At 40.0% G+C, this 27,797-nt stretch overlaps 1 protein-coding gene across 43 annotated transcripts in view; it reads right to left on the reverse strand.

Annotated features, from left to right (window-relative positions):
• The window catches only part of IGSF11 (immunoglobulin superfamily member 11), a 446,505-nt gene that overhangs the window by 331,848 nt on the left and 86,860 nt on the right, over positions 1-27,797 (reverse strand). For 2 of the 43 annotated variants that reach the window (XR_010155724.1, XM_063807040.1), the window contains exons 1-2: positions 3,520-3,592; positions 3,144-3,401 (exon numbers count right to left, since the gene is read on the reverse strand). The exons of 30 other annotated variants lie outside the window; for them this stretch is intronic. Coding sequence is in view for 8 of the 13 variants with exons in the window: in XM_063807031.1 (XP_063663101.1) it covers positions 3,144-3,195 (52 nt within the window). In the remaining 5 variants the exon portion in view is untranslated. Of the gene's footprint in view, positions 1-3,143; positions 3,601-27,797 lie in introns of those variants that run through there. 11 more of the 43 variants (XM_063807035.1, XM_063807036.1, XR_010155725.1 and 8 more) reach the window with 9 other exon arrangements.

The raw sequence follows: 27,797 nt of genomic DNA on the forward strand, positions 1-27,797 counted from the left end.
TGCAACTAAAGAATCTTTTGCACCAGCACATCACCTTGTTTGACACTAAATCACATGGCATAAGTATGAAGACTCAAATGAGAATTTTCATTATAAATCTCTCCACTATGAAAGTGTGAAAACACATTTCAAAATCTGCCACATACTGTCACCCGGGGAGGGGAAGCCAAAACAAGTACTTTTACCCCTTGCATCATTACCTTGTGTCTGACAACAGTTCTAAGCATAACGCTTTTTAAGTGCTTGGTAATTTAATATTTAAATTGCTTCCTGAATAGTCCATGTTGAATATACATGTGTATTAGGCTTAATATCTCTGAAATTTTCATCCCGTAGCTGTCACCTTTCATGTAGGTCAAACTACAGATTTTTACTAACAGGTGAATCCTTCTAAAACAATCACAGTATGAAATTTAGAGCTGATAAATTGGATTTTACAATAAATTTTTAATAATGGTAACACTGAAAAGGTTCACGACTTTTTTCATTTTCATTGCATTTTATGTGGTCATTTCTTTCTTTTTATACGTTTTCTCAAATTCTGAAAAGTTATCTGCTATTTCAAGGAATCACAAGTATGAGAAACACTTCAGTTATATCTAACCCATTAGAAGAACTACATAGAAGTCAGCTTTTCAATTCGAATTCCCTTTGAAGTTACTTCACAAATATAAACAAAATAACAACAAGAAAACAGAATAAACAGAAATAGAAACAGAAATTTATTAACATCGATTTTCTTTCATTTATTGAAAAGACCCTCTATCTCTACCTTTGGTGTATTATTTCATTGTAGTGGCCACTGCTATTGGTTATTTATCTAGCATCCATTTCCCTTTACCCCTTTGTAATGGAACCAGCTTTGTTCAGATATACATTCCTCCTGCTATTCCACATTGAAAATTCTGGGGATGAGCCATAATTCATTCAAACCAAGTTTGCCCTTGACTAGTTCAAGAATTAAATTCGGTTAGGGCAAGGTATTCTCCTGGAGACAGCTATGCTAGCACAAACAGGCGTGCTAACTGTTCATCCTCTTCCCCGCCCCACAGTAAGGAAACTGAACATCAGTACTTTTTCCATGGCCAGCCGAATAAAGCCCAAACGCAGCATTCAAGATTCTCTACTATCTTGCCCCCAACTACTTTTTGGCTCTTTCTCCCTTGCACACATCTCCTGCTCTAGCAGCTTGGCCTTTCAAGAGTATACCCCTGCCTGTTCCACTTTACATCCTTCCTTCAGGCTGTTCCTTTGGTTAAGAAAGCCCATCCACTCCCATCTGAGCCAATTCATACCCTATTCATTCAATGTCCAGATAAAAAGTAAACTTTTCCAAGAAGTCTTACTTGATACTTACATTAACAAATAGAACTCATCATGCATTCCCTGTACCATAAATTATTTGTGCATGCTTACAGCCTGTTTTAAAAATGCAAACTCCTTACGGGCTGCAGACACTCACACGCGTCTTTGTATTCCACCACCACCTTTCCCCACCAGATACTCAAAAGCACAGAGTGATGGCTCTGTAAATATCTGTTGAACAATGAACACTGTTTTTGAAAGTGGAAAATGCCTCTACATAACAGGTTATTGCCAAAACTGAGAAGTCCTTGGAAGTCTTTAAAAACATTCTTCTATGGCTTGGGAATAGTTTTGCTGAAGAAAAAAGAACAAATCAGATGACCTTGCAAGGCTGAGTCTGCGAATTATATCAACTCTTTTAAAGTACTGCCTAATAATTCAAAAACAAACTATACACAAATGCTATTTACAAAAAGAGTAGCATTTATTATAATATACAACTTTAATAATAGAATGTTCTACCAAAAATTTGAGCTGTTCTTATAATATTGGTAATATTTAGAGCTGTGTCCAAGGATTGCATAAAAAGCCGATTTACTCTCTTATTTCACACTTAAAAGTAGTAGGACAGAGAGAAAAACTGGCCATCTCAAACTAGTAACAGTACAAGATACTTGGAAGCACAAGTTCATAACATGGACATATTGATGTTATTGTGTGCACATCATCACTAAAAATATACCTACTGAACTCTAGAAAAGTTAATTTTGATGATAACAGCTTCATTAGTTTCCACGGAGAAGACATACAAAAAGTTTTCGTATTCTCTTCTCCCCTATTCAATGCATCTGCACAATTTAAGTTGGCTAGAATTAGGTTACTTCAAAATCAGTTCGAATAAGGCCATGAAATGACTGGAAACATGCTGGTGTCTCCAGAAAAAAAACAGGGTTAACCACAAAGTTCCAAAATCACTGAACCCGCTTTTTAAATAACATCCTTCAGAAAAAAATCTCAGTAAATCTCAGCAATAAATGGGACAGAAAACTGGATTCCACAGGAGAATGCACACACAAAAACAAACAGCACTGCATAGGATGAAAATCAGGATCTAAATTAATATGATGGCTATTCACCGAAAATGTAAGAAAGATTAAGCAGAGATTAAAAGCTAAATTTATAAACAGATGTTTTAAAAACCGTTAACAAGAAATTTAAAGACATTTATTTATTTTGTTCTAATATTGTTATATTCTATGTATTGTTGAGAGCCAACTTAAGTCCTTTGGAGATGAAGCTAGAGTGTAAATAAATTCTTGTTTTCGATTGTAGTATAGCACAGTATACAATTAGTTTTAAAATAAAGATCATTTTCGGCCAAAACGTGTATAGGCTTCTAAAAGGTTACGTTAAAGCTATAAAGTTTTCCAAATGATTTTAAAAGCACTTCTAGTTTTCCTAGGGCCGCCTAGTAAAGACAACTGGTTCTAAATACAGTTTCTAACTGGACCAGTGAGTAAGGGAGTTCGTTATCTAAAAAGGATCCTGCATTCCGCAGAGCGCAGCGAGGTGAGAGTCAGGGCCCGGCCTGGGACCGGAGGTAGCGGGACGAGTTTAGTTACCTCTCTGACAAGGAACACCTGGGCTGCGCGGACGGCAGAAGCAGCCGCTGCAGGTGCGCGCGAGCCTCGGCCGCAGCAACGAACGCTGCCCCTGAGAAAGTTGGACTCCCGACCCTCGGCAAAGCAAGGAGGCTCTTTGCCGTCCCCAAACAGCTTCGCCCCGGGCCCGCCGACCCGGCCTGGCCCCACCGGGAAGAAAGGGCTGGAGCTACTCACCGTGCAGAGAGAGGAGCAGCAAAGGCGCCAGAGGGGAACGCTGAGAAGTCATCCCGGGGCCGCAGGGAGCGCGCCTGCCTCCTACCCGGCTCCCGGTCGCAGCAGGAGAGGAGCGGGCGTGAGTCTCCGCGCTCTTGGGGCAGCCTGGTCCTCCCACACCCAGCGCCGGGCCGCTGTCCTCCGCGCAGAGCTGGGACTGTCGGACCCACAGACGAGCCAAGTGCAGCTGCAGCGCCGCCCGGCTCCGCGGACGCTAAACTGTGACCAGAGGCGTTCCGGGATCGCCAGCCGCACCCAGCAGCGCACAGCCACCCAGCCCTGCCCCAGGACTAGCCTACCCCTCGCGCAGTCCGGGGAGCCACTCCCCCCAACTCACGCCCCGCTACTCCAGCCGCAGCTCGGCTCCTCGCCGCGCCGCCCACTCGCCCCGCTTGGTCTCCAGGGCAACCGCGGCTCCAGCGCGACGCCTGGCGGCCCACCCGCGGAGCAGAGCGCGGCGCGCAGCTGGCGCGGCCCCCGCCACCTGTGCACCGCGCCGCCCGCTCCCCCGCACGCCTCCACCAGCTCCGGGAACCGAGGGGTGGGCGCCCTCCTCGCCGGAGTTAGGGCACCTCCCTTGGTCTAAACCCCTCCGCAAACAGGTGGTGTCGGCCTGATGCATCCTGGAGAGCTCTAGCAATGACTTTTCCACAGCCTTCCTCTGAGCCTGCAAGAGTCTTTCCTGTTGCAGTTTTCGGATAATTTATATTTGGCTTTTTCACTTTCAGTCCTCTCTTATAAAACCTAAATAATCTGAAAGAACCTGACTCTGGCAGAATTAGGAATTCCTAATTTTACAGTTTTTTGGTTTTGCGCTGTTTCCTGGATACCTTTTCACCTTTCTTCCTTGAAAAGTGGATAGAGGCTGGACCATGCCCCTAACTCCCCATTCCTATCAGAGAGACTGCCATCTTCTCTTGCCCCTTTTGTAAACCTTATGTCAACTTCTAATATTTTAAGTTTTCCAGCTTAAACGTTAGTGCTTTCTTAAACTGACCTTAAGTATACATGTTAACTAGTGGGGTATGTACATTTATTGTAATCGTTGTTTAGTTGGGTTTTTTGTTTTTGCTTCTTGTTTGTTTGGGTTGGGTGGGGAGAAAGACTTTCCTAGCATCTGAAATTGTTTTACTTAAATATCTACCTACATCTTTTCTTGTAAAACCTATCTTTATTCTCTTATACTGGGCTCTGCTCTTTATTGTACAGCTTATAGTCACTTCCTGCTTCAGCCTCCAAACTGAGCCTTCTAAATTTGAGGACATACCTGCCCAGGGGATGCCAACCCATTTTGGTCAGTTTCTACAGCAGCATAAATTAGGGTTCTCGGAGCCATTCAGAAATTGAGCCCTCATCTGGCAAATACAATCCTCCCAGGGAAACTCAGAAACAAAAATAATATGCACAGAAGAAAAATATGTAAAATATTTTTTAAACATACATTTGGACAAGGATTGGAAGATACATGTAAAATTAAAATATCAAGATGGTGGAGTTATGGATGTACTTCTCTTTTTTGAAAATGTGGATATTATATTTTTAAGGTTAAAAAAAGGAAACATGTTAAGAAATGTTAATAACTTTTAACAAGAATATCCTGAAAGGATAAATTTTGATTATGAAGTAGAGATGCCTCAACTTTGCTCACTACTTCCAACTTGCTAGAATTCCCTACCAGATCTCTAATGGCAAGAAATAAATGATATGACAGTAGAGTTTTTCATATTAATAACAAATTTAAATTTCCAACTATGATATCACGAGGCTCATTCTCATTCTTTTAAACTCCAGGGTAAGGACTAGAGTTTCTTTTTTCCATCCAATTCAATCCCTCACCCTCTCTTGTACATATTCCTGCAGTCTAATCCAGTCCTAAGCAGGGTATAAGAGTAAGCAATATAAGAAGAAAAACAAGGAAGCTGTCAAGTGATAGGAGCTACTGAGAGCAACTCTTCATGTCACCATAATCCCAGATATAAATATAGAGGCGGAATATTTATCCTTTAAATAAATATCCTTTAAATAACCTAATAATCTGAGCTTAAAGCTCTGATAAAGCAAGTTATCTGATATATTTATCGCATCAATTTAACAACTATTTACCAAGTACCTACACTTTGTAAGGCACCAGGTTTAAGGTTAAACCAAAAAAAAAAAAAAGTGACCCCTGACCCCAAATAAGTTCCAATTGCATATGGGCTATATCTGTGCTATCATAAATAAGCAGATAGAGTTCTGCCTCTTTGTCACCTAAGGATACTTCTGCCTTGCCAGACAAGAGCTACTGAGTCATTAAGAGGACAGTGCTCACAGTTCAGTAAAGGAGCCCTTTCAATAGAAAAAAAAAAGTGTGGCTTCTGAAGGGAGAGTGAGGATGATCAGATTTCAGGAGGCAATCCAGCTGCTGAGAAGCATGGGGGCAGATGGTAGATGGTGGACCAGAAGAAAGCAGATCAGGAGTACTAGAAGCTCCCAAGTGCTGTACACAGAGGCTTCCAAGGACACTCTCCCAGGAAACAAAAAGTGTGGTTTTTAAAAAAATTCATAGAGATAATACCATTGACATATACTTTGAGTAATTTTTTATTAGTAATGATGAGTTTCACCAGCTCTTTTATCCTAATCTGCTTTACGACCACAGAAGGATTTCTTTAAATCCCTTAAGTATTCTGAGTACTAAAGACAGAGACAATATGTTATATTTGTGTAACACTTTACAAATTTCAAAGTGCTTTCACACCTATTATCTGATTTACTCTTCACAGCAAACCCAGGGGGGATGGGTAAGGCATGTATGATGACCCTGTCTTCACACAGGAGGATACTGTGTCTTAAAGCTATCTGAGGGTAACACTGTACTTGCCTCCTAAAGATTTATCCCACCTCTGCCCCACCATGATCACTACCACACCCAGACACCACCTGAGAAGCTATAAAATTTGGATGAGATTGGCCCCACCCTCATCTCTGAGAGAGTTATAGTTGGTCTACCTTACCAAGAAAGAAATGGAGAGGGGAATGATCAGGATGAGGAATCCTGGTAGAAGACTCTGCTATATGGCACCTTTGACTCAAAAACATTGATGACGTGAAAATAAGTCAACTGCTAAAGTTCACATTTTAATCCTAGGCAGGCTCTCCTCAACCCATCAAAATGCTGGACCACTTCTTTCCACAATCAGTTAATCTGCATTCAAGAATGGAAAATTAACTTTATTATTAGCTTAGGAGGAACATAATTAAGAAAGAAAAATGATGTAGGGAATTATAAGGATTTCCAATGCCAAGTATAAATTATTTTTGAATTAGCTATTTTAAGTTTTTAATACCTCAGATCCCTCTTCATTCACATATATAAATTAAAGGTTAATTGCATTTAAGTTTTGGTCTGTATTTGTCTATGGAGTGTTTTATGAGAACATTATTCTTAAAGTTAGGAAAAACCTGTTTGATCCTTGCTTGAGCCAGTAACTCATTCTGTATATATTTTAACCCAGCTGCTTAGAGCCAGCATATAGTCTAGAGCACAGTTTGGTCCTTTTAGAAGTAAAATTTTAGAGGAATTTTTCTCCCTCCCCCTCCAATTCCCCTTTGCAAAATGTCAAGAAAAGCTCTAAAATGACAATAAAGGAATGGGAAAGAAAATAGTGGCATCATTACAGTAAGAAAGAAAGTAAACCAACAAGTGTTTATTGTATGTTGACATAAATAGACCACTTAATATTTTAAAACAACACTCTCAAATTTTGGATTAACTCATAACGTAGATATATTGATATCTTGTTGTCTTTCTTACATCTGTTTCTTCCCACTCCTCTGTCAACCATTCCTAGATAGGATTTACAAGGAGCTAAACAGCAATATCCATCCTCCTCCCCATAGCCCAATCCCTATCACTGTTGTGAATATTGTCAAAGTTTCCCATCTTCATCCATTTTGGGAAAAGTTAGCTCTTTTTCTTGAAGCCCTAATTTATTTTTGGGTAAAGTTACTCTCTGAGCAGGGAACATTGTAATGAAATGCTACTGAATTAATTCTAATAGCAAATTTAAAATAATACCACTAGGTTTTTTTAGGACTTGAAAAAGGCAATAGCATAAGTAGCATTTTGTATGTCACCTGAAAAATTTTTGTATTTTCATTTTTATAAGGAATATAATTTTCAAATATTCTGCCAAGTTTCTTTACCAGTTTTCATTAAAGGTAATATGCTTCAGATTAATTCACTTGATTTTATATTGGGGGTATAGGAAGTTACCTCAGTGTTTTCCAATTCTGAGGTGTTTTCCATAGAAGTTTAATTTAAAGTGCAGTTCAGACTTTCACTTCCAGCAACAAAACAGGTTAGAGACCTTGATTTATTAAAAATGTGAGATTATATATTTTTATAATCTTAAATGAATCCATTGTAATCTTGAATGAATAAAACATGGAAAACTAAAGCCAAAGGCTGCACGAAGGAAGGAATCCATCTACAGTCTATTCTCAACACAGCATCCATGGTGATCCGATGAAGTCAGATCAGGTCTGTCCAAGACCTTCCAATGGCTTCCTGTATCACTCAGGATGAGTCCCTACTGTAAATGACAGGGCCCGTGTTAGTTGTCTATTGCTGCTGTAACAAATTACGACAAACTTAGTGGCGTAAAACAACACAAATGTGTTATAGTTCTTGAGGTCAGAAGTCTAAAATGATTCTCAGTAGACTAAAATCAAGGTGTGGACAAGGCTGTGTTCCTTTCTGGAGGTTCCAGGGGAGAATCATTTTCTTACCTTTTTCAGATTCTAGAGCCCACCTACTTTCCTTGGCTCATGGTCCCCTTCTTCTATCTTCAAATCCAGCAACATCTGGCCAAGCCCTTCTCACCTCCTTCCACATTTAAGGATCCTCGTGATTACACTGGGCCCACACAGATAATCCAGAATAACCTCATTTGCAGATCAGTTGAACAGCATCCATCAGCAACGTTAATTCCCCTTTGCCATAGGAGGTAATATATTCACAGGTTCTGGGGATTAGGAAGTGGGGAATCCCATTTGTGGGGGGCCCTTATTCTGATTACCACAAGACCCTACTGGATCTAGTCCCCCATTATCTCTCTGACCACATCTTCTGTTTTTCCCCTTAGTCATTCTGCTGTCACCATAATGACCTCCTCAATGTTTCTTGAATAGGCAGGAACATGTTTGCCTCAGGACCACTAAAATTGTTCTTTCCCTACGTTTTTGTATAGCTCTCCTTTCACTTCTTAAGATCTTTTCTCTTGTGTCACCTAAGTCGTAACTGACCATTGAAACCACCTTTGCAAAATTATGACGGAGACAGTGAAAGAGATCTAACTTAACCTACTCCATCTTGCTTCTAACCTCCAACCTGTCCTTTTTCATTCCTGGGCATAGGCTGAACTAACTTTGGGAGAAACTTAGTTTATAGTTTAAACAAAGACGATAACAGCCCTTTCCCAAAGCAGACCTTCTTCTTGCCTGGGGACTAGATTGCCTTTGTAGGACTAACATTAGCCACAAGATTAGAAATTATGGTTTAGGAGTCATGCAGCCAGAGGCTACAAGATTCTGACCCTCCCTAAACTGCTCCTAAGATCAGTGCTTGAGATAGTTTGCAGACCCTGCACAGGATGGATGGATCAGCTGGCACCACCCAGATCAATAAACTGTCTCATTTGATCTTGTGGCCCCCTCCCAGGAAATGACTCAGTGCAAGAAGACAGCTTTGACTCACTATAATTTCATCCCTAACCAATCAGCACTCCTGGCTCACTGGCTTCCCCTCATCCACCAAGTTATCCTTAAAAACTCTGCTCCCTGAATGCCTGGGGAGACTGATTTGAGTAATAATAAAGCTCCAGTCTCCTGCACAGCCGGCTCTGCGTGAATTACTCTTTCTCTATTGCAATTCCCCTGTCTTGATGAATTGGCTCTGTTGAGGCAGCAGGCAAGGTGAACCCCTTGGGCAGTTAACATCATCCTTCTAAAATAAAAAATTTAAAAGACATTTTAAAATCCCTCTCCCCGTTGTATTTTTTCTTAGTATTCTGTCATTAACATAGTCAATTATTTTAATAATCTTGTTTGTTTATTGTCTGCTTCACCCAATATGATCTACAAGGACGGGAACTCTATTTTATTCATTGCTGAATTCTCAGTGTCTTTAACAGATCATGACACATGTAGATACTGAATAAATATTTTGAATGGATGAATCAATGAATGAAGCAATTCTCAAGAAATCTGACAGGATTGAAATTATTTACAACACATTCTTTGACCACAATGGTATTAAGGTAGATATCAATAACAAATACACACTTACACACATTTAGATATTACAAAAAGCAATTCTAAATAATTCAAAATCAAGAAATCATAAAGGAAACTAAAGTGTATCTAGAAGAAAATAAAAATATTTTATATTGAAATCTGTAAAATGCAGCTAGAGTATCTATTTGAGGGAAAACTTAAAGCCTCAAATGTTTATAACAGAAAAGATGAAAACCTAAACACAAATAAATTACTACTTAGCTTAAGAATTTTGATAAAATAAAATAGGTCTAAAGGAAGTATTAATAGAAGAAAATAATATAGAGGCAAAATCAATAAAATGTTTAACAAATATATAATACAGAAGATTGACACAGTCAAATATTTGCACTTTGAAAATGTTAGTTAACAAAATTCCAGTGACACTAATCAAAATTAAAAATGAGAGAGACCTCAAATAATATCAGAAAAAATATGGTGGCCAGATGCAGTGGCTCACGCCTATAATCTCAGCACTTTGGGAGGCCAAGGCAGGTGGATCACCTGAGGTCAAGAGTTTGAGACCAGCCTGGCCAACATGGTGAAACCCCATCTCTACTAAAAACACAAAAATTAGCCAGATGTGGTAATGCACACGTGTAATCCCAGCTACTACTCTGAAGGCTAAGGTGGGAGAATTGCTTGAACTCAGGAAGGAGAGGTTGCTGTGAGCCGAGATCATGCCACCGCACTCCAGCCTGGGCAACAAGCAAGACTCCATCTCAAAAAATAAAAATAAAAAAGAATAAAAAAGGAGACATTACTACATATGCTGCAGATATTTAAAAGAGAAGAAAAATGTGAATGATTTTCTGCCAAAAAATCTGAAAATTTGGAGGAAATGGGCAATATCCTAGAAAAATAGAACTTATCAACATTTGCTCAAAAATAAGCAGAAAACGTGGATAGTCCTGTACAATTAAGGTAATTGAAGCAATAGTTTAAAATCTTTCTAAAAATAAAACTCTAGCTCCAGGTAATTTTGTCAGCAGATTTCACCAAATGTTCAGAAAACAAAAACAAACCCAATCTTTTACAACTATGAAAAAATGAAACACTCCACTCATTTTATGATGCTACCATTATACTGCATACCAAATATTGACAAGAATGATAGGAGAAAAGAAAAGAAAATAGGCCAATTTTTCTTATGCAAAGATATGCAAATGAGCATTAGTCCCCTAATATATATATGAGATAATGCATCACACCAATTGGATTTATTTCATGAGAGTAATGTTTAATATTTAACAATCAATGCAATGCACCACACTGAGGTTAAAGGAAAAAAATTAGATGATCATTTTATTAAGTGCCCACTGAAGGCAAAGAAGCCATTCCTGGCCTTATCTGACAGAGGTCCTTGGGGAAGAGAAGGCAGCCAGCAGAATCAGAGAGAGGCCACAGGGTGAAGGAAGCTCATAGTGCACATTGGAGTGCTCAGTGGGCAGGCAGGGAGGGGCGAAGCCTGAGAGCCCTGCTTGTTTTCTCAGCAGGGAGGGTTGTAGCCTTGGGCAAGATCTCAGCCCTGATTGCAGGCTGACTGGATATAAACTCAATATGGTTGCTGGGGCATGGCAGGATTGAGACTGACCTTGCTGGTTATGAGGGAGCTGGGTAAGGCCTGTCACTGCTGGCTTTCCCCCACTTCCCTGGTGACCCGTATGATGCAGCAGAGGCAGCCATAATCCCCCTGGGAACAAAACTCCATTGGCCTGGGAACCACCTCCCACCCCCCACAGTGGTGGCAGCAAGCCCCGTCCAAGAAAAGCCTAAGCTCAGACCTGCCTAACAGTGCCCACACCTGATGGTTTTTCTCTACTCACTCTGGTAGCTGAAGACAAAAGGCATAAGCTCTTGAGAGCTCTATGGCCCTACCCATCACCTGAGAAACCTAAGTACCCATCCTGCCAAACGTAGGGCAAGATTATATACCCCTCCTACTACCTCAGCTGGTGCTCTCTTGAAAACACCACCTCCTGGCTGGAGGCAAACCAACTCAAGCCATTACAGCAACTCATAACAGAACAACTGTTACCAGGGGGTCCTTGTTCTTAGAGCTCCCAAGATGGTGGTGGGCAGCTTCCAAGATGGTGGCAAGCCTCTTGTTCTCTGACCTGGGGTTCTTGGCCTCACAGATTCCAGGGAATGGAATCTTGGCTCATGTGGTGAGTGTTATAGCTCTATTAGAAGCTGTGGGTCACAGAAGAGAACCGTGGAACCCAGCGACTAGCGTTCAGCTTGATTTGGATGAACCCGGGCACTTAGCTATGCAGGAACAATGGCAAGCCTTTAGCCTGATTGTGCAGTTGCAAGATTTAACAGAGTGAAAACAGAGCTCCCATAAATGGGAGGGGACTCAAAGGGGGTTGCTGTTGCCAGCTCGAATGCCTGGGTTTATATGCCAATCATTTTCCCTCCCCCTGTGCTCTCAGGCGATAGATGACTGGCTATCTTGTTTTTGCCTAATTGGCATTTTAGTGAGCTCTCTTTACTACCTGATTAGTCAGGTGTGAGCTAAGTTGCAAGCCCCATGTTTAAAGGTGGATGTGGTCACCTTCCCAGCTATGCTTAGGGATTCTTAGTTGGCCTAGGAAATCCAGCTAGTCATGTCTCTCACAACCATGCTCCAAAGAAGGAGGAAATAACAGCTGATTCCATTGCCTGCAACACCCTAGCTAACCAGAGGTCCTGAGTCCATCCACATGACAATTTTACTGCTAGCATGCTAGCATAACAACCATTCAAAAACTGGGTTGCAAAAAACTGCAATCAAGGACTCCCACAGAGTTCACAACACACCTCTGCCACCTCCACCAGAGCAGATTCTGGTATCCATGGCTGGGAGACCTAAAGATGGATCACAACACAGGACTTTTTGCAGGCATTCCCCAATACCAGACGGGAGCCCAGTTAGCCCTACTGGGTGGCTAGATGCAGAAGGGCAATAACAATCACTGCAGTCCAGCTTTCAAGAAGCCCCATCCCTAGGGTAAGCAGGAGAGTACCACATCCAAAGGATCACCTCATGGGACAAAACAATCTGAACAGCAGCCCTTGAGTTCCAGATCTTTCCACTGAAACAGTCTACCCAAAAAAGAAGGAACCAGAAAAGCAGTTCTGATAATATGACAAAACAAGGTTCTATTAACATCCCCAAAAGATCACATTAGCACTGCAGCAATCCAAACCAAGAAAAAATCTCTGAATTGCCAAATAAAGAATTCAGAAGGTCGATTATTAAGCTACTCAAGGAGGCACAAGAGAAAGGTGAAAAACAACTTAAAGAAACCTAAAAAACAACACAGGATATGGATGAAAAAGTCTCCAGAGAAATAGACATCATAAAGAAAAGACAATCACAACTTCTGAAAATGAAAGACATACTTAGAGAAATGCAAAATACACTGGGAAGTTTCAGCAATCAAATCGAACAAGTAGAAGAAAGAACTTCAGAGCTTGAAGATAAGACTTTCTAGTTAACCCAATCAGACAAGGGTAAAGAAAAAAAGAATTTTTAAAAAATAAACAAAGCCTCCAAGAAATTTGGGATTATGTTAAATGACCAAACATAAGAATAATTAGTATTCCTGAGGAAGAAGAGAAATCTAAAAGTTTGGAAAAAGTATTTGAGGAAGTAATTGAGGAAAACATCCCTGGTCTTGCTAGAGATTCAGATATTCAAATATAAGATGCTCAAGGAACACCTGGTAAGTTCATCACAAAAAGATCATCACCTAGGCACAGAGTCAACAGGTTATCTAATATTAAGATGAAGAAAAGAATCTTAAGAGTTGTGAGGTAAAAGCATCTGGTAACCTATCATACAAAGGAAAAGCTATCAGACTAACACCAGATTTCTCAGCAGAAATCCTGCAAGCCAAAAGGATCTATAGCCTTCTTAAACAAAATAATTATCAGCCTAGAATTTTGTATCCAGCAAAACTAAGCTTCATAAACGAAGGAGAGATAAAGTCTTTTTCAGACAAACAAATGCTGACAGAATTCACCACTATCAAGCTTGCACTACAAAAAATGCTAAAAGAAGTTCTAAATCTTGGAACTAAACCTGAAATACACCAAAATAGAACCTCCTTAAAGCACAAATCTCACAGGACCTATAAAACAATAACACAGTTAAAAAAAGGAATTCAAGCAACAATCAGCATGATGAATAGAACAGTACCTCACATCTCAATACTTACATTGAATGTAAATGGCCTAAATGCTCCACTTAAAAAATAGAGAATGGCAGAATGGATAAAATCCCACAAACGGGAGGAGCCCAGATGGCCGAATAGGAACAGCTCCGGTCTACAGCTCCCAGCCTGAGCAACGCAGAAGACGGGTGATTTCTGCATTTCCATCTGAGGTACCGGGTTCACCTCACTAGGGAGCGCCAGACAGTGAGCGCAGGTCAGTGGGTGCGTGCACCGTGCCCGAGCCGAAGCAGAGCGAGGCATTGCCTCACTCGGGAAGCGCAGGGGGTCAGGGAGTTCCCTTTCCTAATCAAAGAAAGGGGTGACGAACGGCACCTGGAAAATCGGGTCACTCCCACCCGAATACTGTGCTTTTCCGACGGGCTTAAAAAACAGCGCACCACGAGATTATATCCCGCACATGGCTCGGAGGGTCCTACTCCACGGAGTCTCGCTGATTGCTAGCACAGCAGTCTGAGATCAAACTACAAGGTGGCAGCGAGGCTGGGGGAGGGGCGCCCACCATTGCCCAGGCTTGCTTAGGTAAACAAAGCAGCCCCGAAGCTCCAACTGGGTGGAGCCCACCACAGCTCAAGGAGGTCTGCCTGCCTCTGTAGGCGCCACCTCTGGGGGCAGGGCACAGACAAACAAAAAGACAGCAGTAACCTCTGCAGACTTAAATGTCCCTGTCTGACAGCTTTGAAGAGAGCAGTGGTTCTCCCAGTACACAGCTGGAGATCTGAGAACGGGCAGACTGCCTCCTCAAGTGGGTCCCTGACCCCTGACCCCCGAGCAGCCTAACTGGGAGGCACCCTCCAGCAGGGGCACAGTGACACCTCACACTGCAGGGTACTCCAACAGACCTGCAGCTGAGGGTCCTGTGTGTTAGAAGGAAAACTAACAAACAGAAAAGACATCCACACCAAAAACCCATCTGTACATCACAATCATCAAAGACCAAAAGTAGATAAAACCACAAAGATGCGGAAAAAACAGAACAGAAAAACTGGAAACTCTAAAAATCAGAGCACCTCTCCTCCTCCAAAGGAACGCAGCTTCTCACCAGCAACGGAACAAAGCTGGATGGAGAATGACTTTGACGAGCTGAGACAAGAAGGCTTCAGACAATCAAATTACTCTGAGCTACGGGAGGACATTCAAACCAAAGGCAAAGAAGTTGAAAACTTTGAAAAAAATTTAGAAGAATGTATAACTAGAATAAACAATACAGAGAAGTGCTTAAAGGAGCTGATGGAGCTGAAAACCAAGGCTCAAGAACTACGTGAAGAATGCAGAAGCCTCAGGAGCTGATGCGATCAACTGGAAGAAAGGGTATCAGCGATGGAAGATGAAATGAATGAAATGAACCGAGAAGGAAAGTTTAGAGAAAAAAGAATAAAAAGAAACAAGCAAAGCCTCCAAGAAATATGGGACTATGTGAAAAGACCAAATCTACGTCTGATTGGTGTACCTGAAAGTGATGGGGAGAATGGAACCAAGTTGGAAAACACTCTGCAGGATATTATCCAGGAGAATTTCCCCAATCTAGCAAGGCAGGCCAACGTTCAGATTCACGAAATACAGAGAACGCCACAAAGATACTCCTCGAGAAGAGCAACTCCAAGACACATAATTGTCAGATTCACCAAAGTTGAAATGAAGGAAAAAATGTTAAGGGCAGCCAGAGAGAGAAAGGTCAGGTTACCCTCAAAGGGAAGCCCATCAGACTAACAGCGGATCTCTCGGCAGAAACCCTACAAGCCAGAAGAGAGTGGGGGCCAATATTCAACATTCTTAAAGAAAAGAATTTTCAACCCAGAATTTCATATCCAGCCAAACTAAGCTTCATAAGTGAAGGAGAAATAAAATACTTTACAGACAAGCAAATGCTGAGAGATTTTGTCACCACCAGGCCTGCCCTAAAAGAGCTCCTGAAGGAAGCGCTAAACATGGAAAGGAAAAACCAGTACCAGCCGCTGCAAAATCATGCCAAAATGTAAAGACCATCGAGACTAGGAAGAAACTGCATCAACTAACGAGCAAAATAACCAGCTAACATCATAATGACAGGATCAAATTCACACATAACACTATTAACTTTAAATGTAAATGGACTAAATGCTCCAATTAAAAGACACAGACTGGCAAATTGGATAAAGAGTCAAGACCCATCACTGTGCTGTATTCAGGAAAACCATCTCACGTGCACAGACACACATTGGCTCAAAATAAAAGGATGGAGGAAGATCTACCAAGCAAATGGAAAACAAAAAAAGGCAGGGGTTGCAATCCTAGTCTCTGATAAAACAGACTTTAAACCAACAAAGATCAAAAGAGACAAAGAAGGCCATTATATAATGGTAAAGGGATCAATTCAAAAAGAAGAGCTAACGATCCTAAATATATATGCACCCAATACAGGAGCACCCTGATTCATAAAGCAAGTCCTGAGTGACCTACAAAGAGACTTAGACTCCCACACATTAATAATGGGAGACTTTAACACCCCACTGTCAACATTAGACAGATCAATGAGACAGAAAGTCAACAAGGATACCCAGGAATTGAACTCAGTTCTGCACCAAGAGGACGTAATAGACATCTACAGAACTCTCCACCCCAAATCAACAGAATATACATTTCTTTCAGCACCACACCACACCTATTCCAAAATTGACCACACACTTGGAAGTAAAGCTCTCCTCAGCAAATGTAAAAGAACAGAAATTATAACAAACTATCTCTCAGACCACAGTGCAATCAAACTAGAACTCAGGATTAAGAATCTCACTCAAAACTGCTCAACTACATGGAAACTGAACAACCTTCTCCTGAATGACTACTGGGTACATAACGAAATGAAGGCAGAAATAAAGATGTTCTTTGAAACCAACGAGAACAAAGACACGACATACCAGAATCTCTGGGATGCATTCAAAGCAGTGTGTAGAGGGAAATTTATAGCACTAAATGCCCACAAGAGAAAGCAGGAAAGATCCAAAATTGACACCCTAACATCAAAATTAAAAGAACTAGAAAAGCAAGAGCAAACACATTCAAAAGCTAGCAGAGGGCAAGAAATAACTAAAATCAGAGCAGAACTGAAGGAAATAGTGACACACAAAACCCTTCAAAAAATTAATGAATCCAGGAGCTGGTTTTTTGAAAGGATCAACAAAATTGATAGACCGCTAGCAAGACAAATAAAGAAAAAAAGAGAGAAGAATCAAATAGATGCAATAAAAAATGATAAAGGGGTTATCACCACCGAACCCACAGAAATACAAACTACCATCAGAGAATACTACAAACACCTCTATGCAAATAAACTAGAAAATCTAGAAGAAATGGACAAATTCTTGACACATACACTCTCCCAAGACTAAACCAGGAAGAAGGTGAATCTCTGAATAAACCAATAACAGGATCTGAAAGTGTGGCAATAATCAATAGCTTACCAACCAAAAAGAGTCCAAGACCAGATGGATTCACAGCCGAATTCTACCAGAGGTACAAGGAGTAACTGGTACCATTCCTTCTGAAACTATTCCAATCAATAGAAAAAGAAGGAATCCTCCCTAACTCATTTTATGAGGCCAGCATCATCCTGATACCAAAGCCTGGCAGAGACACAATAAAAAAAGAGAATTTTAGACCAATATCCTTGATGAACATTGATGCAAAAATCCTCAATAAAATACTGGCAAACCGAATCCAGCAGCACATCAAAAAGCTTATCCACCATGATCAAGTGGGCTTCATCCCTGGGATGCAAGGCTGGTTCAATATATGCAAATCAATAAATGTAATCCAGCATATAAACAGAACCAAAGACAAAAACCACATGATTTTCTCAACAGATGCAGAAAAGGCCTTTGACAAAATTCAACAGCCCTTCATGCTAAAAACTCTCAATAAATTAGGTATTCATGGGACGTATTTCAAAATAATAAGAGCTATCTATGACAAACCCACAGCCAATATCATACTGAATGGGCAAAAACTGGAAGCATTCCCTTTGAAAACTGGCACAAGACAGGGATGCCCTCTCTCACCACTCCTATTCAACATAGTGTTGGAAGTTCTGGCCAGGGCAATTAGGCAGGAGAAGGAAATAAAGGGTATTCAATTAGGAAAAGAGAAAGTCAAATTGTCCCTGTTTGCAGATGACATGATTGTATATCCAGAAAACCCCATTGTCTCAGCCCAAAATATCCTTAAGCTCATAAGCAACTTCAGCAAAGTCTCAGGATACAAAAATCAATGTGCAAAAATCACAAGCATTCCTATACACCAATAACAGACAAACAGAGAGCCAAATCATGAGTGAACTCCCATTCACAATTGCTTCAAAGAGAATAAAATACCTACGAATCCAACTTACAAGGGATGTGAAGGACCTCTTCAAGGAGAACTACAAACCGCTGCTCAAGGAAATAAAAGAGGATACAAACAAATGGAAGAACATTCCATGCTCATGAGTAGGAAGAATCAATATCGTGAAAATGGCCATACTGCCCAAGGTAATTTATAGATTCAATGCCATCCCCATCAAGCTACCAATGCCTTTCTTCACAGAATTGGAAAAAACTACTTTAGAGTTCATATGGAACCAAAAAAGAGCCCGCATTGACAAGTCAATCCTAAGCCAAAAGAACAAAGTTGCAGGCATCACACTACCTGAATTCAAACTATACTACAAGGCTACAGTAACCAAAACAGCATGGTACTGGTACCAAAACAGAGATATAGATCAATGGAACAGAACAGAGCCCTCAGAAATAACGCCGCATATCTACAACTATCTGATCTTTGACAAACCTGAGAAAAACAAGCAATGGGGAAAGGATTCTCTATTTAATAAATGGTGCTGGGAAAACTGGCTAGCCATAATTAGAAAGCTGAAACTGGATCCCTTCCTTACACCTTATACAAAAATCAATTCAAGATGGCTTAAAGACTTAAACGTTAGACCTAAAACCATAAAAACCCTAGAAGAAAACCTAGGCATTACCATTCAGGACATAGGCATGGGCAAGGACTTCATGTCTAAAACACCAAAAGCAATGGCAACAAAAACCAAAATTGACAAATGGGATCTAATTAAACTAAAGAGCTTCTGCACAGCAAAAGAAGCTACCATCAGAGTGAACAGGCAACCTACAAAATGGGAGACAATTTTCGCAACCTACTCATCTGACAAAGGGCTAATATCCAGAATCTACAATGAACTCAAACAAATTTACAAGAAAAAAACAAACAACCCCATCAAAAAGTGGGCAAAGGACGTGAACAGACACTTCTTAAAAGAAGACATTTATGCAGCCAAAAAACACATGAAAAAATGCTGACCATCACTGGCCATCAGAGAAATGCAAATCAAAACCACAATGAGATACCATCTCACACCAGTTAGAATGGCAATCATTAAAAAGTCAGGAAACAACAGGTGCTGGAGAGGATGTGGAGAAATAGGAACACTTTTACACTGTTGGTGGGACTGTAAACTAGTTCAACCATTGTGGAAGTCAGTGTGGCGATTCCTCAGGGATCTACAACTGGAAATACCATTTGACCCAGCCATCCCATTACTGGGTATATACCCAAAGGGTTATAAATCATGCGCTATAAAGACACATGCACACGTATGTTTATTGCGGCATTATTCACAATAGCAAAGACTTGGAACCAACCCAAATGTCCAACAATGATAGACTGGATTAAGAAAATGTGGCACATATACACCATGGAATACTATGCAGCCATAAAAAATGATGAGTTCATGTCCTTTGTAGGGACATGGATGAAATTGGAAATCATCATTCTCGGTAAACTATCGCAAGGACAAAAAACCAAACACCGCATATTCTCACTCATAGGTGGGAATTGAACAATGATATCACATGGACACAGGAAGGGGAACATCACACTCTGGGGAGTGTTGTGGGTTGGGGGGAGCGGGGAGGGATGGCATTGGGAGATATACCTAATGCTAGATGACGAGTTAGTGGGTGCAGCACACCAGCATGGCACATGTATACATATGTAACTAACCTGCACAATGTGCACATGTACCCTAAAACTTAAAGTATAATAATAAAAAATAAACAAATAAATAAATTTCAAAAAAAAAAATCCCACAAACAAGTATCTGCTGTCTTCAAGAGATTCAGCTCACACATATGGGCTCACATAAACTTAAGGTAAAGTGGTGGAAAAAGATATTCCATGCAAATGGAAACCAAAAGTAAGCAGGAGTAGCTTATTTATATCAGACAAAACAGACTTTAAAGCAACAACAGTTAAAAAAAATAAAGAGGGGCACTATATAATAATAAAAAGATTAGTCCAACAGGAAAATATCACAATTCTAAATATACATGCACCTAACACTGGATGTCCCAAATTTATAAAACAATTACTACAAGACTTAAGAAATGAGACAGATAGTAATACAGTAAGAGTGGGGGACTTCAGTACTCGACTAACAGCACTAAACAGGTTATCAAGACAGAAAGTCAACAAAGAAACAATGGAATTAAACTATACACTAGAACAAATGGACTTAACAGATATTTACAGAACATTCTACCCAACAACTGCACAATATACATTCTATTTATCAGCACATGGAACATTCTCCAAGATAGACCATATGATAGGTCACAAAACAAGTCTCAATAAATTTAAGAAAATTGAAATTATATCAAATATTCTCTCAGACCACAGTGGAATAAAATTGAAAATTAACTCCAAAAGGAACCCTCAAAACTATACAAATACATGGAAATTAAATAACCTGGTCCCAAATGATCTTTGGATCAACAATGAAATCAATATGAAAATTTAAAAATTCTTTGAACTGAACAATAATAGTGACACAACCTGTCAACACCTCTGGGATACAGTAAAAGCAGTGCTAAGAGGAAAGTTCATAGCATTAAATGCCTACATCAAAAACTCTGAAAGTGCACAAATAGACAATCTAAGCTCACACCTCAAGGAACTAGAAAAAAAGAACAAACCAAACCCAAACCCAGAAGAAGAAAAGAAATAACAAATATCAGAGCAGAACTAAATGAAATTGAAACAAAAAAATGTACAAAAGATAAATGAAACAAAAAGATGGTTCTTGGCTGGGTGCGGTGGCTCATGCCTATAATCTCACCACTTCGGGAAGCCAAGGTGGGTGGATCACTTGAGGCCAGGAGTTCGAGACAAGTCTGGCCAACATGGTGAAACTCTGTCTCTACTAAGACTACAAAAATTATCCAGGTGTGGTGGTGTGTGCCTATAATCCCAGCTACTCAGGAGGCTGAGACAGGAGAATCATATCTGTCACAAAAGATAGAAAGGAAGGAAGCAAACAGGAAGGGAGGGAGGGAGGAAGAGAGGGAGGGAGGGAGGGAGGAAGAGAGGGAGGGAGGGAGGGATTTAAAAATTGCCAACAAAAAAAGTCCAGGACCAGATGGATTCACAGCTGAATTCTGTCAGACATTCAGAGAATTGGTACCAATACTAATGAAACTATTCCAAAAGACAGAGAAAGAGGGAATCCTCCCTAAACCATTCTATGAATCCAGTATTACCCTAATACCAAAACCAGGAAAGGACACAGAAAAAAAAAAGAAACCTACAGACCAATATCCCTAATGAACATAGATGCAAAAATCCTTGACAAAATACTAACTAATCGAATCCAACAGCTTATCAAAAAGATAATCCACCATTATCAAGTGGGTTTCATACCAGGGATGCAGGGTTGGTTTAACATACACAAGTCAATAAATGTGATACACCACAAAAACAGAATTTAAAACAAACGTCATATGATCATCTCAACAGACTCTGAAAAAGCATTTCACAAAATCCAGCATCCCTTTGTGATTAAAACCCTCTGCAAAATCAGCATACAAGGGACATACCTAATTGTAATAAAAGCCATCTGTGACAAACCCACAGCCAACATTATACTGAATGGGGAAAAGTTGAAAGCTTTCCCCCTGAGAACTGGAACAAGACAAGGATGCCCACTTTCACCACTTCTATTCAACATAGTACTGGAAGTCCTACCAGAGCAATCAAACAAGAGAAAGAAGTAAAGGGCATCCAAATCAGTAAAGAGGATTCAAACTGCTACTGTTTGCTGATTTGCTGCTGTCTTCTAGGTATAGATCATATACCTAGAAAACCCTAAAGACTCTTCCAAAAAGCTCCTAGATAGGATAAATGAATTCAGTAAAGTTGCAGAATATTAAATCAATGTACACAAATCAGTAGCACTGCTACACACCAACAGCGACCAAGATGAGAATCAAATCAAGAACTCAACCCCTTTTACAACAGCTGCAAAAAAATAAAATAAAATACTCAGAAATGTACCTAACCAAGGAAGTGAAAGATCTCTACAAGGTAAACTACAAAACACTGCTGAAAGAAATTATAGGTGACACAAACAAATGGAAACATATCCCATGCTCATGGATGGGTAGAATCAATATTGTGAAAATGACCATACTGCCAAAAGCAATCTATAAAGTCAATGCAATGCCCATCAAAATACCAACATCATTCTTCACAGAGCTAGAAAAAACAATCCTAAAATTTGTATGGAACCAAAAAAGACCCTGCATAGCCAAAGCAAGACTAAGCAAAAAGAACAAATCTGGAGGCATCACATTATCCAAGTTCAAACTATACTACAAGGCTATCATTACCAAAACAGCATGGTACTGTTCTAAGTACAAGCATATAGACCAATGGAACAGAAAAGAGAACCCAGAAATAAAGCCAAATACTTACAGCCTACTGATCTTCATCAAAGCCAACAAAAAGATAAAGTGGGGAAAGGACCCCCTATTCAACAAATGGTGCTGGGATAAATGGCAAGCCACATGAAGAAGAATGAAACTGGATCCTCATCTCTCACTTTATACAAAAATCAACTCAAGATGGATCAAAGACTTGAATCCAAGACCTGAAATCATAAAAATTCTAAAAGATAACATCATAAATACCTTCTAAACATTGGTTTAGGCATAGAGTTCATGACCAAGAACCCGAAAGCAAATGCAAAAAGTCAAAGATAAATAGATGGGACTTAATTAAACTAAAAAGCTTCTGCACAGCAAAAGAAATAATCAGCAGAGTAAACAGGCAACCCACAGAGGGGGAGAAAAATCTTCACAAACTATGCATCTTCACAAACTATGTATCTAACAAAGGACTAATATCTAGAATCTACAAGGAATTCAAACAAATCAGCAAGAAAAAAACAATAATCCCATCAAAAAGTGCACTAAGGACATGAATAGGCAATTATCAAAAGAAGATAAACAAATGGTCACCAAACATGTGAAAAATGCTCAACATCACTAATTATTAAGAAATGCAAGTCAAAACCACAACGTGATACCACCTTACTCCTGCAAGAACGGCCATAATTGAAAACTAAAAAATAATAAATATTGGCATGGATCTGGTGAAAAGGGAACACATTTATACCGCTGGTGGGAATGTAAACTACTACAACCACTATGGAAAACAGTGTAGAGGCTCCTTAAAGAACTAAAAGTAGAATTACCATTTGATTCAGCAATCCTACTACTGGTTATCTACACAGAGGAAAAGAAGTAATTATATGAAAAAGACACTTGCACACACATGTTTATAGCAGCACAATTTGCAATTACAAAATTATGGAACCAGCCTAAATGCCCATCAACCAACGAGTGGATAAAGAAAATGTGGTGTGAGAGTAGTGGTTCTCCCAGCACACAGCTTGAGATCTGAGAACGGGCAGACTGCCTCCTCAAGTGGGTCCCTGACACCTGAGTAGCCTAACTGGGAGGCACCCCCAAGTACGGGCGGACTGACACCTCACACGGCCAGGTACTCCTCTGAGACAAAACTTTCAGAGGAACAATCAGGCAGCAGCATTTGCGGTTCACCAATATCCGCTGTTCTGCAGCCACTGCTGCTGATACCCAGGCAAACAGGGTCTGGAGTGGACCTCCAGCAAAATCCAACAGACATGCAGCTGAGGGTCCTGACTGTTAGAAGGAAAACTAACAAACAGAAAGGACATCCACACCAAAAACCCATCTGTACACCACCATCATCAAAGACCAAAGGAAGATAAACCACAAAGATGGGGAAAAAAACAGAACAGAAAAACCAGAAACTCTAAAAATCAGAGCACCTCTCCTCCTCCAAAGGAACGCAGCTTCTCACCAGCAATGGAACAAAGCTGGATGGAGAATGACTTTGACAAGTTGAGAGAAGAAAGCTAAAAGAGACAAAGAAGGCCATTACATAACACTAAAGGGATCAATTCAACAAGAAGAGCTAACTATCCTAAATACATATGCACCCAATACAGGAGGACCCAGATTCATAAAGCAAGTCCTTAGTGACCTACAAAGAGACTTAGACTCCTACACAGTAATAATGGGAGACTTTTAACACCCCACTGTCAACATTAGACAGAACAACGAGACAGAAAGTTAACAAGGATACCCAGGAATTGAACTCAGCTCTGCACCAAGCAGACCTAAGAGACATCTACAGAACTCTCCACCCCAAATCAACAGAATATACAATCTTTTCAGCACCACACCACACTTATTTGAAAATTGGCCACATAGTTGGAAGTAAAGCACTCCTCAGCAAATGTAAAAGAACAGAAATTAGAGCAAACTGTCTCTCAGACCACAGTGCAATCAAACTAGAACTCAGGATTAAGAAACTCACTCAAAACAGCTCAACTACATGGAAACTGAACAACCTGCTCCTGAATGACTACTGGGTACATAACGAAATGAAGGCAGAAATAAAGATGGTCCTTGAAACCAATGAGAAAAAAGACTCAACATACCAGAATCTCTGGGACACGTTCAAAGCAGTGTGTAGAGGGAAATTTATAGCAGTAAATGCCCACAAGAGAAAGCAGGAAAGATCTAAAATTGACATGCTAATATCACAATTAAAAGACCTAGAGAAGCAAGAGCAAATACATTCAAAAGCTAGCAGAAGGCAAGAAATAACTAAGATGAGAGCAGAACTGAAGGAAATAGAGACAAAAAAAACCCCTTCAAAAAATTAATGAATCCAGGAGCTGGTTTTTTGAAAAGATCAACAAAATTGATAGACTGCTAGCAAGACTAATACAGAAGAAAGAGAGAAGAATCAAATAGATGCAATAAAAAATGATAAAGGGGATATCACCATCGATTCCACAGAAATATAAACTACCATCAGAGAATACTATAAACACCTCTACGCAAATAAACTAGAAAATCTAGAAGAAATGGATAAATTCCTCGACACATACACCCTCCCAAGACTAAACCAGGAAGAAGTTGAATCTCTGAATAGACCAATAACAGCATGTGAAATTGAGGCAATAATTAATAGCTTACCAACCAAAAAAAGTCCAGGACCAGATGGATTCACAGCCGAATTCTACCAGAGGTACAAGGAGGGGCTGGTACCATCCCTTCTGAAACTATTCCAATTAACAGAAAAAGAGGGAATCCTCCCTAACTCATTTTATGAGGCCAGCATCATCCTGATACCAAAGCCTGGCAGAGACACAATAAAAAAAGAGAATTTTAGACCAATGTCCTTGATGAACATTCATGCAAAAAGTCTCAATAAAATACTGGCAAACCGAATCCAGCAGCACATCAAAAAGCTTATCCATCATGATCAAGTGGGCTTCATCCCTGGGATGCAAGGCTGGTTCAATATATGCAAATCAATCAACTTAATCCAGCATATAAACAGAACCAAAGACAAAAAACACATGATTATCTCAATAGATGCAGAAAAGGCCTTTGACAAAATTCAACAGCCTTTCATGCTAAATATTCTCAATAAATTAGGTATTGATGGGATATATCTCAAAATAATAAGAGCTATCTATGACAAACCCACAGCCAATATCATACTGAATGGACAAAAACTGGAAGCATTCCCTTTGAAAACTGGCACAAGACAGGGATGCCCTCTCTCACCACTCCTATTCAACATAGTGTTGGAAGTTCTGGCCAGGGCAATTAGGCAGGAGAAGGAAATAAAGGGTATTCAATCAGGAAAAGAGGAAGTCAAATTGTCCCTGTTTGCAGACGACATGACTGTATATCTAGAAAACCCCATCATCTCAGCCCAAAATATCCTTAAGCTCATAAGCAACTTCAGCAAAGTCTCAGATACAAAATCAATGTACAAAAATCACAAGCATTCCTATACACCAATAACAGACAAACAGAGAGCCAAATCATGAGTGAACTCCCATTCACAATTGCTTCAAAGAGAATAAAATACCTAGGAATCCAACTTACAAGGGATGTGAAGGACCTCTTCAAGGAGAACTACAAACCACTGCTCAAGGAAATAAAAGAGGATACAAACAACTGGAAGAACATTCCATGCTCATGGGTAGGAAGAATCAATATCATGAAAATGGCCATACTGCCCAAGGTAATTTATAGATTCAATGCCATCCCCATCAAGCTACCAATGACTTTCTTCACAGAATTGGAAAAAACTACTTTAAAGTTCATATGGAACCAAAAAAGAGCCCGCATTGACAAGTCAATCCTAAGCCAAAAGAACAAAGCTGCAGGCATCACACTACCTGAATTCAAACTATACTACAAGGCTACAGTAACCAAAACAGCATGGTACTGGTACCAAAACAGAGATATAGACCAATGGAACAGAACAGAGCCCTCAGAAATAATGCCACATATCTACAACTATCTGATCTTTGACAAACCTGAGAAAAACAAGCAATGGGGAAAGGATTCCCTATTTAATAAATGGTGCTGGGAAAACTGGCTAGCCATATGTAGAAAGCTGAAACTGGATCCCTTCCTTATGCCTTATACAAACATTAATTCAAGGTGGATTAAAGACTTACATGTTAGACCTAAAACCATAAAAACCCTAGAAGAAAACCTAGGCAATACCTTTCAGGACATATGCTTGGGCAAGGACTTCATGTCTAAAACACCAAAAGCAATGGCAACAAAAACCAAAATTGACAAACGGGATCTAATTAAACTCAAGAGCTTCTCCACAGCAAAAGAAACTACCATCAGAGTGAACAGGCAACCTACAAAATGGGAGACAATTTTTGCAACCTACTCATCTGACAAAGGGCTAATATCCAGAATCTACAAAGAACTCAAACAAATTTACAAGAAAAAAACAAACAACCCCATCAAAAAGTGGGCAAAGGATAAGAACAGACACTTCCCAAAAGAAGACATTTATGCAGCCAAAAAACACATGAAAAAATGCTCATCATCACTGGCCATCAGAGAAATGTAAATCAAAACCACAATGAGATACCATCTCACACCAGTTAGAATGGCGATCATTAAAAAGTCAGGAAACAACAGGTGCTGGAGAGGATGTGGAGAAATAGGAACACTTTTACACTGTTGGTGGGACTGTAAACTAGTTCAACCATTGTGGAAGTCAGTGTGGCGATTCCTCAGGGATCTACAACTGGAAATACCATTTGACCCAGCCATCCCATTGCTGGGTATGTACCCAAAGGATTATAAATCATGCTGCTATAAAGACATATGCACATGTATGTTTATTGTGGCACTATTCACAATAGTAAAGACTTGGAACCAACCCAAATGTCCAACAATGATAGACTGGATTAAGAAAATGTGGCACATATACACCATGGAATACTATGCAGCCATAAAAAATGATGAGTTCATGTCCTTTGTAGGGACATGGATGAAGCTGGAAACCATCATTCTCAGCAAACTACCAAAAGGACAAAAAACCGAACACCACATGTTCTCACTCATAGGTGGGAATTGAACAATGAGAACACATGGACACAGGAAGGGGAACATCACACATCGGGGACTGTTGTGGGGTGGGGGGAGGGGGGAGGGATAGCATTAGAAGATATACCTAATGCTAAATGATAAGTTAATGGGTGCAGCACACCAACATGGCACATGTATACATATGTAACAAACCTGCACGTTGTGCACATGTACCCTAAAACTTAAAGTATAATAATAATAAAATTTTAAAAAAGAAAGAAAATGTAGTGTGTGTG

This window comes from Pan troglodytes, chromosome 2 (assembly GCF_028858775.2).
Source record: "Pan troglodytes isolate AG18354 chromosome 2, NHGRI_mPanTro3-v2.0_pri, whole genome shotgun sequence".
Lineage (NCBI taxonomy): Eukaryota > Metazoa > Chordata > Mammalia > Primates > Hominidae > Pan > Pan troglodytes.